This window comes from Podarcis filfolensis, assembly GCF_964270895.1.
Source record: "Podarcis filfolensis genome assembly, chromosome: 9".
NCBI classification, from domain to species: Eukaryota; Metazoa; Chordata; class Lepidosauria; order Squamata; family Lacertidae; genus Podarcis; species Podarcis filfolensis.
In genome coordinates this window covers 52,345,564-52,362,296 of record NC_139610.1, presented here as the reverse complement: position 1 = coordinate 52,362,296, position 16,733 = coordinate 52,345,564, and the positions used below count along the sequence as shown (strand labels likewise).

General features: G+C 39.1%; 1 protein-coding gene across 7 annotated transcripts in view; it reads left to right on the top strand.

The window, feature by feature from the left end:
* Positions 1-5,187, top strand: part of LARP7 (La ribonucleoprotein 7, transcriptional regulator) — a 31,760-nt gene extending 26,573 nt beyond the window's left edge. For all 7 annotated transcript variants that reach the window (XM_083571368.1, XM_083571366.1, XM_083571370.1 and 4 more), the window contains 2 exons: positions 660-751; positions 4,837-5,187. In XM_083571368.1, the coding sequence (XP_083427494.1) occupies positions 660-751; positions 4,837-4,917 (173 nt within the window). In that variant the 3' untranslated portion in view covers positions 4,918-5,187. The remainder of the gene's footprint in view (positions 1-659; positions 752-4,836) is intronic.
* The last annotated feature ends 11,546 nt before the right edge of the window (positions 5,188-16,733 follow it).

Here is a 16,733-nt window from a genome sequence, read left to right as displayed (position 1 = left end):
GTCTTCAGCAGGACAGACATTTTGTGAAGTCCCAGTCCTTGAAGGAGCTTTTCAGTCTGTGAGCATGGACAAAAACCTACTATTGTGTTTGCAAACAGCTGGATTGAGGACAGTGTGTGTTAAACAGGATATGGTATATCATCAGCAGGACATCGTTTCCCTTATTCTGCATCCTCCTCTACTCTGTTCAGATTATAAGGAGTGAGAATGTTATAAGAAGGGAATGTCATAAAGTTCCGCTGGTGGTGTCTCTTTTCCTTTTAAATTTTTTTTAAAAATATATTTTAAAATTCTCATTGATAGAAAGCTGAGACATAAAATTATGCATCTTTTATCTTCACAAGAACGTTTTTCTTTGCATTAAAGCAAGTGTGGAAAACCTTTGGCCCGCCTGATGTTCCTGAACTACAACTTCCATCAGTCCTATCAAGCATAGCTAATGACTAGGGATGATGGGAGTTGTAGTTCAGCAACATCTAAAAGGCCAAAGTCTTCCCTACACCTGCATTAACATGTATTCCATTTAAGAAATAAACTGTTAAAAGTTAACAATTGTTTTATAAAGTTGTAGAAAGGTTGTTGTACTGATATAGCCGAGGAAACCAAAACATCTTCCTTCATACAGATATAACACACAGTTACAACATTCTTTTATTCAGGGGATCATGAACAACGATATTGGCAGAAGATCTTGGTGGACCGACAGGCTAAACTTAATCAACCAAGAGAAAAGAAGCGGGGTACAGAGAAGGTAAGATAACCAATTCAGAACTCTGGATTTTGTGCGCAAGCATCTTAACTCAGATTTATAAAACTTAACTTGTTTTATATGGATAAGGTCTCGGATTCAGTTTTTTGAAACTAGAAATGGAGCTGTGATCTTTGAAAGCTACTGGCAGTCTGTATAGAGAGCATGGGACTAAATGAAAAAATGGTTTTACTTAATAAAAAATGGCTTGATTATATTCAAGGGGAAGGGCTCAGTGGTAGATTATCCGGTAAACTTGTGTAAGGACTCATGTTAAATGACTTCTGAAAGCACTTAGCTAAATATTAAGAACTGTATAAAATGCCTTAAACATAAAATATAAAGGTACTGAGTAACTTTTGCCACTGAGAATAGATAGTACTCAGCTAAATGGACCATTGATCTCACTTGGTATAAGGAAGCTGCATGTATTTCATATGATGTCTGTTCATTTTCATCTCCAACAAAGGCTAGTGGTGTAGCTGTGAAAAACCTTACTTGTAAACATCACTCTATTGACTCCAGAAGACTATATCAGATCAGGTTAACAAGCATTTTCTTATTCATACACCTTAAGGTAGCTCTTCTATTTCTGGGCTTTGATACTAAATTACTCTTAATGAGCTTCCATTAGTTTAAAGGTAAAGGGACCCCGACCATTAGGTCCAGTCGCAGACGACTCTGGGGTTGCGGTGCTCATGTCGCTTTACTGGCCGAGGGAGCCAGCGTACAGCTTCCGGGTCATGTGGCCAGCATGACTAAGCCGCTTCTGGCGAACCAGAGCAGTGCACGGAAACGCCGTTTACCTTCCTGCCGACTCCCAAATATTGGAGATGGGTTGGAAAAGCTTTTATTGCAGGGCTTACAAGAAGTTAAACACAAGACTGATAAAATGTTAAGGAGTTGTCTAAATCAAGTAACAAGTTCTTTAAAAGAGAAACTTCTAATGATACTGTTTCTTGCTAATTTTTATCCATGTGATTCTTTAACAAATCACTAATGTATTTTACTCATGAAAAAGTAATTTCTAGAACAATTTTCTGTTAAGAATATTTTATAGATTTTAAAAGCTAGAATCAGAACATTTAAGACTGTACACATTATTAGAGCCCAATGATCTGATAAGTCTTGAATCTTATTGTTTCACATTGCTTTAACCTTTTTGAATATATGCAACTAAAATTCTCTAGGAACCGTTGTGGTGTTAATTACCCTTTAATTTTTTGCATAACCATTAACCACTTGAGTGTTAATGGTTGGTGTAAAGCCTTGTAAATTAGCATCTTCCTTTTCATGAACTCCAATCCTGGATTTACACCAAGGAAATGGAGCCTTTGTTTCTGTCTGCTACATTTTGTATAGAAGAGAAATAGTGTTTTGCCTGCCTCCAGTTACTGTGTCGTTCCTTATTTCAGGGCAAATGCATGCTTGGCAGTTGGAAAATAAGGTGGAGTTCCAATAATTTGAGAATATTGAACAGTTTCCAAAGAAATCTCATAACTTATTTAAAAGCAGGGTTTCTGTTATGCATTTGAATATAATCTTGAAAGCAACAGTACAAAATCCATACATCCCATCTGAACCCATATCTCCCTATAACTTTTAGACACAATAGAAATTATTATTTTATCTGTACCCTCTTTCCATAAGTAAAGTAACAGTTTTAACCATTCATGTGTCCCAGTATGTAATACTGTGAATAGCCTTAACCTCCTGGTACTTTCTGCCAGAATCCTTGAGAGTTCCTTAAGCAAAGAACTGCAGATTAATCTACACAAGCAGTATTATCAAAACAAACTGTTAAATTGCAGATAACAGTAGCAGCAGCTAGCTGCCATTTTCCTAACACTCTCTTCTGTCATCTTGCATCTCTAAGAAACATCCGTTTCATAGCTTATAAACAACCATTTAAATATTAACATAGCGGACATTTAATAAATAATGCTGGTATTGGATAGATTTGGAGAAGCTTTTTAGGAGTTTGATTTTGTATATTTATATTATTAATGTTCTAGCAGATCTTGGGACTTTGGGTCACTGTAATGCAAATATAAATAAAGCAGGTGAATATTTAAAAGCTAAATACCTTAATTCAGTGTTTCTTGAACTTCATGAGTTGCTCCTCCTTTCTAGATACTCCTTCCCTAATGTGGCATTAGCGCTACTGTAGCACTGGAAGGGTTCTGAAGAGCATCAATCCTATTCTTCCAACCTGAGCCTTTTCTTGCCAATATATGCCTATTTAACAGAAACTCTTGAAACAACCTTACTTGATTTACAGCAGTGTTGCATGCTGTACAATGATTTTGGGGTCAGATGGTGGGGTTCTCCTTTTCTAAAATCAAATTTTATAAAGGTAGAATTTGGACTGATTTAATTATGGGCAAGAACTTGCACTGCTGCATTTAAGTACATTGAACATGTCTAGGTCCTACAGTACATCCATGAAATCCTTTATATTGAGAGTTTGCACTAGAAGAAATATTATCTAGATCATACAAAAAAAGAAAAAATGTGAGAACTTTTCCATGGAAACGTGCTCTGCAAAATCTTGTTTCTCAGAACTCCAAATGTCATTGCAATGGTGATAACTTCCCTTGGTTTGCTTGGGTGAAGAGCAATAGAGGATATAGTAAACTCTGTGTGGTGGAAATGTAGCCAACTGTATAAATGTCAGTTTCCTATACAGTGGTACCTCGCAAGACGAATGCCTCGGAAGACGAAAAACTCGCAAGACGAAAGAGTTTTTCGTTTTTTGAGTTGCTTCGCAAGACGATTTTCCCTATGGGCTTGCTTCGCAAGACAAAAACGTCTTGCGAGTTTGTTTCCTTTTCTCTTAAAGCCGCTTGAAAAGGTGCAGTTGCGACGGACCGTGCTTCGCAAGACGAAAAACCGCGCAAGACGAAAAGTCTCGCAGAACGAATTAATTTCGTCTAGCGAGGCACCACTGTATTGCTCCATCCACTTTTGTCTTTGGCTTTACCCACCACTGGAATGCACCACCCACCCACCCCAAAAGTGTGTGCAGCTATCAATGCAGGATTGCTGGGACAAAAAGAAACACACTAACTAGTTCCCCTTTTTGGAAATATTAAATCCCCATGTTACCTGGACCTTATTCCAGCTGCGAGCAAAACACACTGCTCCCTTGTTAGTTGAAGAACTGTGTGAGGCATGATTTGGCCTACTGTGCCTTCTTTATCCCATATGTTGTTCACAAAGCTTATCAGTCATCCTCTTTGCTTGTATTTTACATCAATGCACGCTCAGACCACAGGTTCACATTGGCATAAATTGTAAACTTTGTATGCATAGCCCATAGGTGGGGAACATGTGGCCCTCCATCCATTGGACTCCAACTCCCGTTATCTTTGACCCGTGGTGGTTCTGGCTGGGGCTGATAGTAAAATGCACTGGTAATCAGTAAAGCTTGCATAGCAATGGTGTCACCAATGCTACCTGCCTCATCCCCATCAGGATGCCACATTTTGGACCAGTTGAAGTTTCCAAACCATCTTCAGAGATTGGATGTCAGTCATCTTGTTTTTCTAAGAATAGTGGTGCTTTTCCTTAAAGTGTTCTTTCATTGCATTCTACTTCACCTGCTGCAATTGGTTGTATTAAGATGTTTTTAGAATCTGTGTCTTCATTTTAAAGATATGCTGTAGGATTTCAAACATTCAAATTAACATTTTCCACCAAAGTATTTTTTATTTTTTAAAGAGCAAATATTTTAAGGATACAGGATTAATGGCTGAATTAGCCCCACTGTGTTTTTGCATTAGAGAAGTACCTTGCTAATTAAATGTTACAATTCTGAAGAGGAACAATGAGGATGGTGTTGTCAAAGATAAGATCTATGGCTCTCAACAATTTAAATGTCTTCCATTGAAATAAAGGGAATTAAAAATTTCTTAACATTTGCTCAGTCTTTTCCAGTATCAGCAGGGTTCTACATTTGTTTTATGAAGGTTATAGTTGCAAATGTTGGTTTGAGTGTTAATCCTCATCTTCTCTGACACATGATAAATTAAAATGACAATACAGTGTAATTAGAAAATGCTTCTTGGTCTTTTTTTCTTCTACAGCTGATTGCAAAAGCTGAAAAAATGAGGCTAGCGAAGACACAAGAGATAAGCAAGCATATCCATTTCTCTGATGACGACTAAATTCATCTAATTTACTTGTATGAATTGCTGTTTAGAAAAGAAATTAAACTGTTCTTCTGAAGAAATGATCTCTTTGCTTCATAATATTAAGGGACACAAATAAAGACACTGTGGATTCCTGTTAATACAGTCATTTGAATTGCTACTTGGCCTTGTTTTAGAATGTATTAAGCAAGTTTTTATATGTATTTGTCCCAGGTTTTTTGTACAATGCATTTTTAAAAACTGAGGTGTAAGTATGATCCAAATAAAAAGGCTAAATCTTCATAATTAATTGGTATCTATTGTTGAAATAAAGGATGAGAGTTCTGACACTTTCTTAATGACTTGTAGAAATGAAACCGCCTCTTGCTTTCAAAATTAGGTAATTTCTTTGTTAGCAGCAAGTTTTGCAAGCCCTCCTATGCAGAATGCGAAAAAAGATCTGAAGTTGTGGGTGTGGAAGTAAAGTAGAATAAGAAACTTAATGTAAAAATAGAACTGTACACTTAAACTGATGGGGACCATTTTATATTAAACTTAATTTGCTGAATTTATACAGTCCTGTACAGATTAATTTGCTGTGTAGCACGCTTCCTAAGATGGGTGAGGCTTCTTTCCCCAGACCCAAAGAATCCTTATTGTAGACCTGAGAGAGCTAATCTACCGGTACATCTTACCATTGTAAATGAAAGCAATGTCTTTGCCTCTTGTATTCTGAGAACATTTTATTAAATCCTTTCTTGCTCTTACTTTTTAGTGTAAATGGGAGCACAGGAAATAGGCTGCATCATCTCTATGATTTTGCTCAAAAGAATTTATTATGGGGTACAAATAGTTGTTTAGGAACTGATTGAAATGTAAAAATAAACTAATACAAATGTTCTAAATGGATGCCAATTCTCATAAAGTTACCATTACACACTATAACTGAAAAAGAGGAGGAGGTCTCCAAAAGGCAATTTAGAAACAGAGACTGGGGTCTAATGCATTGGATTAAAAAAAAAAAACCACACAACTTCCTCTGCACAGCTGGCACTGTTGCAATTATTTTATTTTAAACTACCCCACACACCCAAGCCCTTGGCTCTCTCACTTTTTCCTTTGTTAGTCAAGAGTTGCTGGTGTACTGTAGGACAGTGTTTCCCAACCTTGAGTCTCCAGCTGTTTTCGGACTACACTTTCCATCATCCCTGACCACTGGTCCTGCTAGCTAGGGATTATGGGAGTTGTAGTTCAAAAACAGCTGGAGCATCAAGGTTGGGAAACACTGCTGTAGGAGGAACAGAATTGAGCGCAGACATGTAGGAGTTGCTTTGCCAAGGTGCCCTGCGATTTATAGGCTTGTAGAAAACATTCCTTTTTTAGGCGGCACACAATGCCAATGCAGTTTCCTTTTCCAAGCCACTGCTAAAATATTTCAGTACTGTTTTAATTTTTCTTTAACTTAGGTTTGATGTGGATAGGGGCGAATGCAGGGGAGGGGTGCGGCATAAACTCTTAGTAAGTTTTATAACTGAGCGTGCTCTCATAATATCCCCGCTGTAGCTGACCTCCTGGAAAACAGAAATGAATGTTATGTTACATGGTCCAGAGAGCCAGTGTAGCATAGTGCTTAGTGTGTTGGATTAGGACCTGGAAGACCAGGTCTTAATCCAACTAAAACCACTAGGTGACCTTAGGCCGGTCACTGCCTCTCATCCTAACCTATCTCACAGGCTTGTTGTGTGGGATTCAATGAGAAGGGGTAGAAGAACGCTGTATACCACCTTGAGCTCCTTGGAAGAAAAGGTGGGATATAAATGCAATTAAAAATAATAGTTATAATGCTACCATTTAAGAATTACCATTCAGTATACAGATAGGATAATTAGAAATGAGATCTTACTGTACTAGATGTGTACAAGAAGGACACAGGTGGAGAGAGGCCTTGCTGGCTGTTCTTCCTTTGAAGCTGTTAACTTATTGAGGATATACTAGAGAAAGCTAACTGAAGCATATTGCAGAAGTGCTGGAAAATGTTCTTGGTAAGGTTTCCGTGTTGATCTCCATGGGGCAAGTTTTAGTTGGTGATTTTGCTGTTGCTGGGATTTGGGAAGGTCTCAGGCTCTTGTTTGTATTAGATGTAACTAGATATTTTTTAATTCTTGACTTCAAAATAAGGTGGTTGGAATGCATGAATACTTATGCTGACACAGTAAGTTACTGTTTTTACTATTTTGTATCTCCCTACAAAACAGACACACAAACAAAATTTAAGATTCCATTTGGCGGGGGCAGTGGTGGGTAATGCCGTTTTTTATTTCCTGGCCAAACAGGCATCTGACTTGCTAGAAAGAGTCTCTGTCAGCTGAGCTACACTTAAATCTTAAGAGAAACCAAGACACATTCTCTGCACAGCATTGACAAATTTTGGAACGACCAAGAGTGCTGCTGACTCTTATCTAGGATATGCCAGAATGATACATTGTCGGGCCACGTTTTCCAGTGGTTGCAGCAGTGAGGTCTTGTAGAGAGAAGAAAAATCGTTCCATAAAGGTTAGCTGATATTTAATTTTTGAGCTGAATTTCCTTGTAGCCTAGACATTTAGGGCTTTGACTAGACTAAGTGGCAAAAAGGGTGGGCTTTCTGCCAAATTTAATATATCTTTGCTGCTTTTGGTACAACATAAATCATGAAGGCTTGTTTGCCTCTCTCTTGCACAGAAACTCAGAATATATGACATCATGGAGATACAGATCTACATAATGCACTGAAATACACAGAACCCCAGCTTTTCTGTAATGTTTCTCAGGTATTGCAGAGCAATATACGTCCAAAATTATCAATACATTTGCACAAAGGTAAAGGGACCTCTGACCGTTAGTCGTGACCGACTCTGGGGTTGCGGCGCTCATCTTGCTTTATAGGATGAGGGAGCCAGCATACAGCTTCCGGGTCATGTGGCCAGCATGACTAAGCCGCTTCTGGCGAACCAGAGCAGTGCACGGAAACACCATTTACCTTCCCGCTGGAGCGGTACCTATTTATCTACTTGCACTTTGACGTGCTTTCAAACTGCTAGGTTGACAGGAGCAGGGACCGAGCAACGGGAGCTCACCCCGTTGCGGGGATTCGAACCGCTGACCTGATTGGCAAGTCCTAGGCTCTGTGGCTTAACCCACAGCGCCACCTGCATCCCAACATTTGCACAAAGCTACATAGCAATTCATGGTAAAGAAATAATTCAGACACCCAGTGTGATAGATCTATATGTGTGACCACATACCTCATGCCTGTTACTTCCCCGAAATGTAGCAAAAAAAGTGACTTTTCAACAACAAAAACCCCATTTAGTGAATTAAACTTCTTTCATTACTTTAGGAACTAAGAGCTAAATTCATTTGTGGCCTTGTGCAAAATCATTCCATTGACTCTAATGCATCAGGAGAGTATAGAGTTTTCCCCTAAATGGAAGCTACTTTTTGAAGCTCCAGCAAAGATACAACTTTGAATAACAAACTAGAAGCAATTCTTCATTTGAATTATGTACTGCTTTGGATATTGTACTAGCAGAAAGGCAGTTTACATGTCCCTAAATCGTGGTTATGCAAAGTTTACTGCTGAGGCCTATATATCCACAAGTGTTCATCTGGGTTTTTTTACTGTTTCAGTGGCACAGCCAAATATTTCCATCTCCCTCTACTCCCACACTTGGGTTCTTTTGGTGGTGCTGGTGGCAAGACAATTTTACAATCAGTTTATTGTATCTTGGCAAATGGCACAGGGGAAAGAAGTTAAAAGGTTCCTGCATCTCCCTCTCCCTCTAGTGGCTCATTCCAGTATCACTACAAGTGACTTAGCAGCTGTTTAGACCTATTTTTCAGAAACTCAAGATTAAGCACAAGGACCTCAACCAAGCATGGGACGCAGGTGGCGCTGTGGGTTAAACCACAGAGCCTAGGGCTTGCCGATCAGAAGGTTGGCGGTTCGAATCCCCGTGACGGGGTGAGCTCCCGTTGTTTGGTCCCTGCTCCTGCCAACCTAGCAGTTTGAAAGCACATCAAAGTGCAAGTAGATAAATAGGTACCGCTCCGGCGGGAAGGTAAATAAAGTGAGATGAGCGCCGCAACCCCAGAGTCGTCCGTAACTGGAACTAATGGTCAGGGGTCCCTTTACCTTTATCTCAACCAAGCAGATTAAATCTAGTTGCAGGTGGTGCACCAGCCTAAGCCGCTGGCCACCACTGCTTCTCAAGCTTCCACAGTTATAGCAAAGTCCTAGAGATCTAAACTCTGTATGTGGTCCTTCATGGAGAGTTCAACCCTATCTAAGGCTGGTTGTAACCAGGTTGGTTTCTCTATCCACAGCATCTCCATGTCTGAATTAAGCCTCTACTTGTTCACTCTCTTTGGTCCAAAACCATATTCAGAGACCAAGAGTCTGAAAGCCTCACTGAGACTGAAGTAGGTTGAAAGGAGAGATAGAGCTTAGAAGACAGTGGCAGCTTGTAAACATGTCAGGAGCCACACAAAAAACCATTGCAATTTAGGAGCCGGCCCAAGCTTGATAAACCTGAGTTGCTAAGTACTCAGCCCAGTATGTTGCAGCAAGAGTCTTCTGCTGAGGGTGGGACAATTGGCAAGCCTGGATATATCAGGGTGATCTCATTACACACCCTTTGAGGTGCATATGCTCTATATTTGGCCTACAATATTTTCTATGCATAACAAACTATATTTTCTAATATGCATAACAAACAATATTTTCTATGCATAACAAACTAGAAGCAGGCAATGAAACCAGGCATTTGTCTTCATTTTTACTTTTTTATGCATCAGTTCGTTCAGATTTTCATTATTTCTTTTATTGTATGTACATGTTTTCCTCCCTTTAGCTGTGGAAGACGCCTGAGGTTAGCTGCTTCCTCTCTGTTTGGCCTTTTCCCTTCAGTACTTTTCGTGCCAGGAACTGCCCACTCTCTAGCATCTGGCAAGTATTTGTACATATTCAATAGTGATGAAATAGCACAACGAAGCACACTCTGGCAAGTTTTCATGGTCTACTTTCTATCCCATAACTTAGCCCCTGCATTTTCTTGGCCCTGGAAGGCCTAACCGGAATCTTTGAGTCACCAACTTTTCATTCCAGTTCTGCATTGTGTTGGTTATTTTACTGAAGTTCTCGTTGTGATGAATCCAGTCCCACCATACTACTTCTGTCATGAAAGATATTATTGCCAGATGGGGTACAAAAAGGAAACAAAATAGTAAGGTTTTACGCAGAGTAGGTTAACTGAAATTAATGACTAACTTAGCTCCATTAATTTCATTTTTTTTTTTTTAAGATATTTTTATTAAACAATTTTTTATATAACAGAAACAAGACATACATAAACAAACATTCAACAATAATAAAACAAAAAACACGTACCACTTCATAACCCAATTTCTAAACCTTTCTTCCTCGACCTCCTCTTACTTCCCGTTTCTGTATTCCAAATTCTTACAGTTTTTCAGCGAAATCTTACCTTATTTTATTATACATTTATGCTAATCACCCTTATTCTCTTTGTCATAATCATTACTAATAGTAACCATTTATTATAGTCCAACATCATTCTAACTGTCTCCAATTTTATAATATTTCTTTAAATAGTCCTTAAACTTTTTCCATTCTTCTTCCGCCGCTTCTCTTCCCTGGTCTCGGATTCTGCTCGTCATCTCTGCCAGGCTCATATAGTCCATCACCTTCATCTGCCATTCTTCCAGTGTGGGTAGATCCTGTGTCTTCCAGTACTTTGCGATGAGTATTCTAGCTGCTGTTGTAGCATACATAAAGAAGGTTGTATCTGTCTTTAGCACCCCCTGGCCGACAATACCCAAGAGAAAGGCCTCTGGTTTCTTGGGGAAAGTATATTTAAATACCTTTTTCAGTTCATTATAAATCATTTCCCAGAATGCCTTAATCTTCGGGCATGTCCACCAGAGGTGAAAGAATGTGCCTTCCTTTTCCTTACATTTCCAACATTTATTATCAGGCAAATGGTAGATCTTTGCAAGTTTGACTGGGGTTATGTACCACCTATAAATCATTTTCATTATGTTTTCTCTTAAGGCGTTACACGCCGTAAACTTCAACCCAGTGGTCCACAACTTTTCCCAGTCAACAAACATGATGTTATGACCAATGTCCTGAGCCCATGTAATCATAGTTGATTTAACCGTTTCATCTTGTGTGTTCCATTTCAGCAGCAGATTATACATTTTTGACAAGTTCTTAGTGCTGGATTCTAACAGTTCAGTCTCTAGTTTTGACTTTTCCACCTGGAAACCTATTTTTCTGTCTAATTTAAACACTTCATTTATTTGATGGTAATGTAACCAATCTCTCACCTTCTCTTTTAGTTTTTCGAAACTCTGCAATCTCAGTTTATCCCCTTCCTTTTCCAAGATTTCCCAATATCTTGGCCATTTCGACTCCATATTTAGCTTTTTCACTGCCTTAGCTTCCATTGGTGATAACCATCTTGGAGTCTTATTTTCCAACAAGTCCTTATATCTAACCCAGACATTCAGCAGTGCTTTTCTGACAATATGGTTTTTGAAACTTTTATGCGCTTTAACCTTGTCATACCACAAATATGCATGCCACCCAAAAATGTTATTAAATCCTTCCAAATCCAAAATGTCTGTGTTTTCAAGAAGCAGCCATTCTTTAAGCCAGCAGAAAGCTGCCGCTTCATAGTACAATTTAAAGTCTGGCAGGGCAAACCCCCCTCTTTCCTTTGAATCCGTTAATATCTTAAATTTTATTCTGGGCTTCTTGCCCTGCCAGACAAATTTAGATATATCTTTCTGCCACTTCTTGAAACAGTCCATTTTATCCATTATCTGCAATGCTTGAAACAAAAACAACATTCTTGGCAATACATTCATTTTTATAACTGCAATTCGACCTAACAAGGAAAGCTTCAAGTTTGACCATGTCTCTAGGTCTTTTTTCACTTCTGTCCAAGTTTTTTCATAATTGTCTTTAAATAAATTCACATTCTTGGCTGTCATATTCACACCCAAATATTTCACTTTTTTAACCACAGTCAACCCCGTCTCATTCTGAAACCTTTCTTTTTCAGTCTGTGTTAAATTTTTCTCCAATACCTTAGTCTTTAACTTATTCAATTTAAATCCTGCCAATTGACCAAACTCTTGGATTATTTCCAAAACTCTTTTCGTACTAGCTTCTGGCTCCTGTAATGTAAGTACCAGGTTATCTGCAAATGCTCTCAATTTGTATTGTTTAACTCCGACCTGAATCCCTTTAACCAACTGGTCCCTCCTGATCATATTAAGCAAAACCTCCAGGACCGATATAAAAAGTAATGGGGAAATAGGGCACCCCTGTCGTGTCCCTTTTTCAATCTTGAACTCTTCTGTTACCACATTATTTACAATTAATTTTGCTTTCTGTTCAGAGTATATTGCACCTATACCATTTTCAAACCCTTGGCCTACCCCCATCCCCCGGAGGTTCTTCAACATAAAACTCCAAGAAATGTTGTCAAAGGCTTTCTCGGCATCCACAAATATCAAAACAGCCTTAGTGTTTATATTCACTTCCAACTTCTCCAAAATGTCAATTATATTCCTTACATTATCCGACAAATGCCTTTTCGGGAGAAAGCCCGCTTGGTCCCCATGAATCTCCTCCATCAAAACTCTTTTCAGTCTCTTTGCTAAAACATCAGCAAAGATTTTGTAATCCACATTTAGTAAGGAGATGGGTCGGTAGTTCTTAAGTTGGGTCTTTTCAGTCTCTGTCTTTGGTATAAGTGTAATGTAGGCCTCTCTCCACGTATCGGGTGCCCTTTTCCCCTTCATAATCTCGTTGCAGACTTCCTTCAAAGGTTGTATAAGCCCTTCCTTCAAGACTTTGTAATATTTGGAAGTCAGTCCATCTGGTCCAGGTGATTTGCCCAACGTCATGTTTTGAATGGCATCTTCTATTTCCTGTGTTGATATCTCCTGATTCAAAATTGTCTTGCTTTCCTGCGAAATCTTTTTCAGCCCATTTTTCTCGAGGAATTGTTGTATATCTGTTTCATTCTGCGGCCCTTGTGTATACAATTGTCTAAAGTAGCTCTGGAAACAATTCCTAATTTCCACTGGGTTACATATGTTCTTTCCATCCACTTCTAAGTTTATTACCGTGTTGAGTTTTTGTCTCTTCTTTATTTGCCAAGCCAATAACTTGCCACATTTATCTGCAGATTCAAAAGTCTTTTGTCTCATTTGTTTAATTTTCCATTCTATTTCTTGATTCATCAGTTCCATATATTGTGTTTGGTACAATTTGATTTCTCTTAGAATCTCTTGCGACTTTGGCTTCAATCTTAATTTCCTTTCCCCTTCTTTTATCTTATCCAAGATTTTCTCTTTCCTCTCATTTTGCTTTCTTCTCTTTAATGTATTTTGTTGTATCAAAAACCCTCTCATCACGGCTTTGCTTGCGTCCCATACTATTCTTTTTTCTACTTTAGACCTTAGGTTAATTTCAAAATAATCTTTCAAAGTTCTTTGGGCCTTTTTACAGATCTCCTCGTCTCTAAATAGAGTGTCATTCATTCTCCATCTAAAAGAGCCAGTTGTTGTTTGCTTCATCACCATCTTTACTGCATTATGGTCGGAGAGAGTTTTTGGGCAGATTTCCACTTTCTTTATATTCGACGCCACACCGCTAGTCACCCAAATTTGGTCAATCCTAGTCCATGTCATTTTGGCTTCAGAAAAGAAGGTTCCCTCTCTCTCTAATGGGTGTTTTGTTCTCCAAATGTCAATCAAATCCATATTGTCAGTCATTTCAAAAAAGGTTTTTGGTAGTCTTCCATCTTTTGTGACTACCTGTCTTTGTGCTTTGTCCATATTTGTTGAAACTACTCCATTCATGTCTCCCATCATGATCAATTTATAGTCCATATAGTCCGTTAAAGTCTCATGCAACTTCTTAAAAAATTCTGTTTTCCCTTCATTTGGTGCATATATCCCAACTATCAAAAATTTTTCTCCTTGAAATTGAATTTCAATTGCCAAATATCTTCCTTGGTCATCTTTAAAGATTTGTTTCGGCTGCAAATTTTCCTTTACGTAGATCACCACTCCTCTCTTTTTTACTTTGTCTGAAGATATAAATTCTTGTCCCAGTCTCTTGTTTATTAGCAATTTTCTATGTGCTCTTGTCACATGGGTCTCTTGTAAACAAATCAAGTCCAAATTATCTTTCTTTAAAGCATGAAATATATTTTTTCTTTTTCGAGGGTTATTTAAACCATTACAATTCCAAGTTAGAAGTTGCAAAGCCATGATGGGGTTATTTAATTCCTCCTACAGCTCCCAATTGTTGTTCGTCCTTTGTCGATGGTTCTGTGTCTTTATCTAATCTTGAAGGATGTCCTTCTCCTGGATGGGTCTCTTTCTGTAGGTCTTCCTCGTGTTCTCCCAAGAACTTGTCTTTATCACTCACTGTTTTTATTCTTCTTTTCTTTCCTTTGTACTTAAAAGACAAGCCTTGGGGAAACTCCCACCTGAATAGTATGTAGTTCCTCTTCAGTAGTGTCACCAAATCCTTGTAAGGGCCTCTTGCATCCAAGATGCTTTTAGGGATGTCTTTAAAAATCTCAATATAAAAATCCTCAATCCGAAGGGTTGTTTGATAATGCAGGTTCAATATTTTATCCCTCTCTTCTTTGGATCTTAGAGTTATCAAGCAATCTCTGGGTCTATTCTTCTTCTGCCTTGTTCCCAACCTGAATGCGCTCTCTATTTTAAATTCTTCTTCTTTCAAATCTTGCTTCCAAAAGTCAGAAAACTCTTTTGTCAAATAATCCACCAAGTTGTCTCCTTCTTTTTCCGGCACAAGTCTAATCCTTAGGTTTTTCTCCTTACGTTGCATATCCTGCATCGAGAGTGTCAGTTCATACTCATCCAGTTTCCTGTACACCGGTGGAAGTTTCCCTTCCACAGCCGTAGCAATTTCCTTCGCTTCTTCAGCTATCTTTCGCGTTGTAGATGAGTCTTCCAATAGTTTCCCAATTGCTTCTGCATTAGAGTTCACTTTATTTCCGAGGTCAGTTATACTTTTTGTATTCAGATCAATTTTCCCAGAGATTTCTTCAATTTTCTTATTTGTTTCCGCACCTTGCTTCTTTAATTCCTCTAAAGAGTCACTTATTTTTCCCAAGGCCTGTAAACGCATCTTCTGAAGACATTGTTTTCACTCTTGCCTTTGTCGCAGCTGCAGTTGCCGGGGCCCCTGATACAGAGGCCCTTCTTTGCATAGAAGAGTCCACTTTGTATTGTCTACCAGATCTCAGAGTTGTTTCTTGTGAATCTTCTCTCTGTTTACCATCTGCCATAACAAAGTCTTTCATTCAAGGTCATTCCCACACTCTTAAGCTGTCAACAATAAAGAGTTCTCAGGTTCTAACTTCCACTTAGTTGCTGAAACAACCAAATCCTCTAGAGGGCGCAAAATCAGTTTCTGAACTTTAAATTGTTCCCACACTTCCAAAAAGCAAAAGCCCTCCAAGTCCCTTACTTTGTAAAAGATCCAAATTGAAAATGTCCTGCAAATGACTTACTATGTAACCAAATACGATGTTTCAAGTTGAGAGTAACCAAAGTTTATATATCAGTTACTTTTTAACCTTATTTGTAACAGCCGTCCTTAGTCGGTGTCTTTCCTCTTTTTGGCAGTCCGACCCCCAGGTAGATAAACAGCGGTAATCAGTTCAATCTCCTTTAATTTAGGCAGGAAATCCCTTTAAAGTCTTCTTCCCCCCCTCCCCTGCCTTTTGGGGGGGAGTTCTTTACTTGGTGTTGGGTTTCTTAGCTTGTAAAAAGCTCCTGTCAAAAGTTACAGCTTCACTGTCTTCCGCTTTAATCTTGCTGCAGGACGGTAAGCAGACTTCCTTTTTAGTACTTATCCGTCTCGGTGCCCGAATTCGTAAATTTTAACGTCCAATTTATGATGCAAACTCAATCCTACTCACGGAAAGTTGCTCTTTTTTAATCCAAAATCTTCAGAAGAAGTCAGCGCTCTCCGCTGTTGGCGACGCGGCTTCGCTTCGCAGGCTGGGTGTGAGCGACTCTCAGCACCGCTCCCCGCACCCTCGGCTGATCTGTAGCCTTTAAAAAGGCTATTTCACGACGTCGGGAGGGGGGCAAAGGTGCCCGCCGAGTCTCCGGTTCACAGGCTACGCGCCTGTGACTTTTAAGGGTCCTTGCTCCGCCGTGAGCAACAAGACCCGAACCCGCGAAGCAGATCTCTCCCGGAGCTCCGGGAGAAATCCGCCATTCAGCGATTGCGCTAACCCGGAAGTGTTAGCTCCATTAATTTCAGTGGTTCTACTGTCAGTTGGACACAGCTGGAGGAAGTGCTTCCTCCTAGTTTAGTACTCCTGGCCTTTAGTCCTGATCCTGTTTTATCCAAAACTCAGTGGCATATTAATCAGTTTTTATTCTGCTCTCCAACCTCATACTGATCCCTATCCTTTCCCTACTTTTTCACACCATTATCGGCTGAAAAAGGCAAAAGCTGGTGGAGAGTCCTTTGGGGAAAAAAGTTAGAAAAGGGGGATATGATGACATTAGATTGCTGATATTCAGGACACAATTTAATTATTCTTTTTTAAAAAACACCCACCCTACTTGGCTATTCCATCATATATGAGCAAATCATTAGAAACAATCCTGGGCCCAGGCAGTAGGCATGTGAATCAGAACCATTCCTGGTATACATCTATAGAGAAGAGGATAAGACCTGCTATTGATGCTCCAATACAACACCATTGTATTGGCGC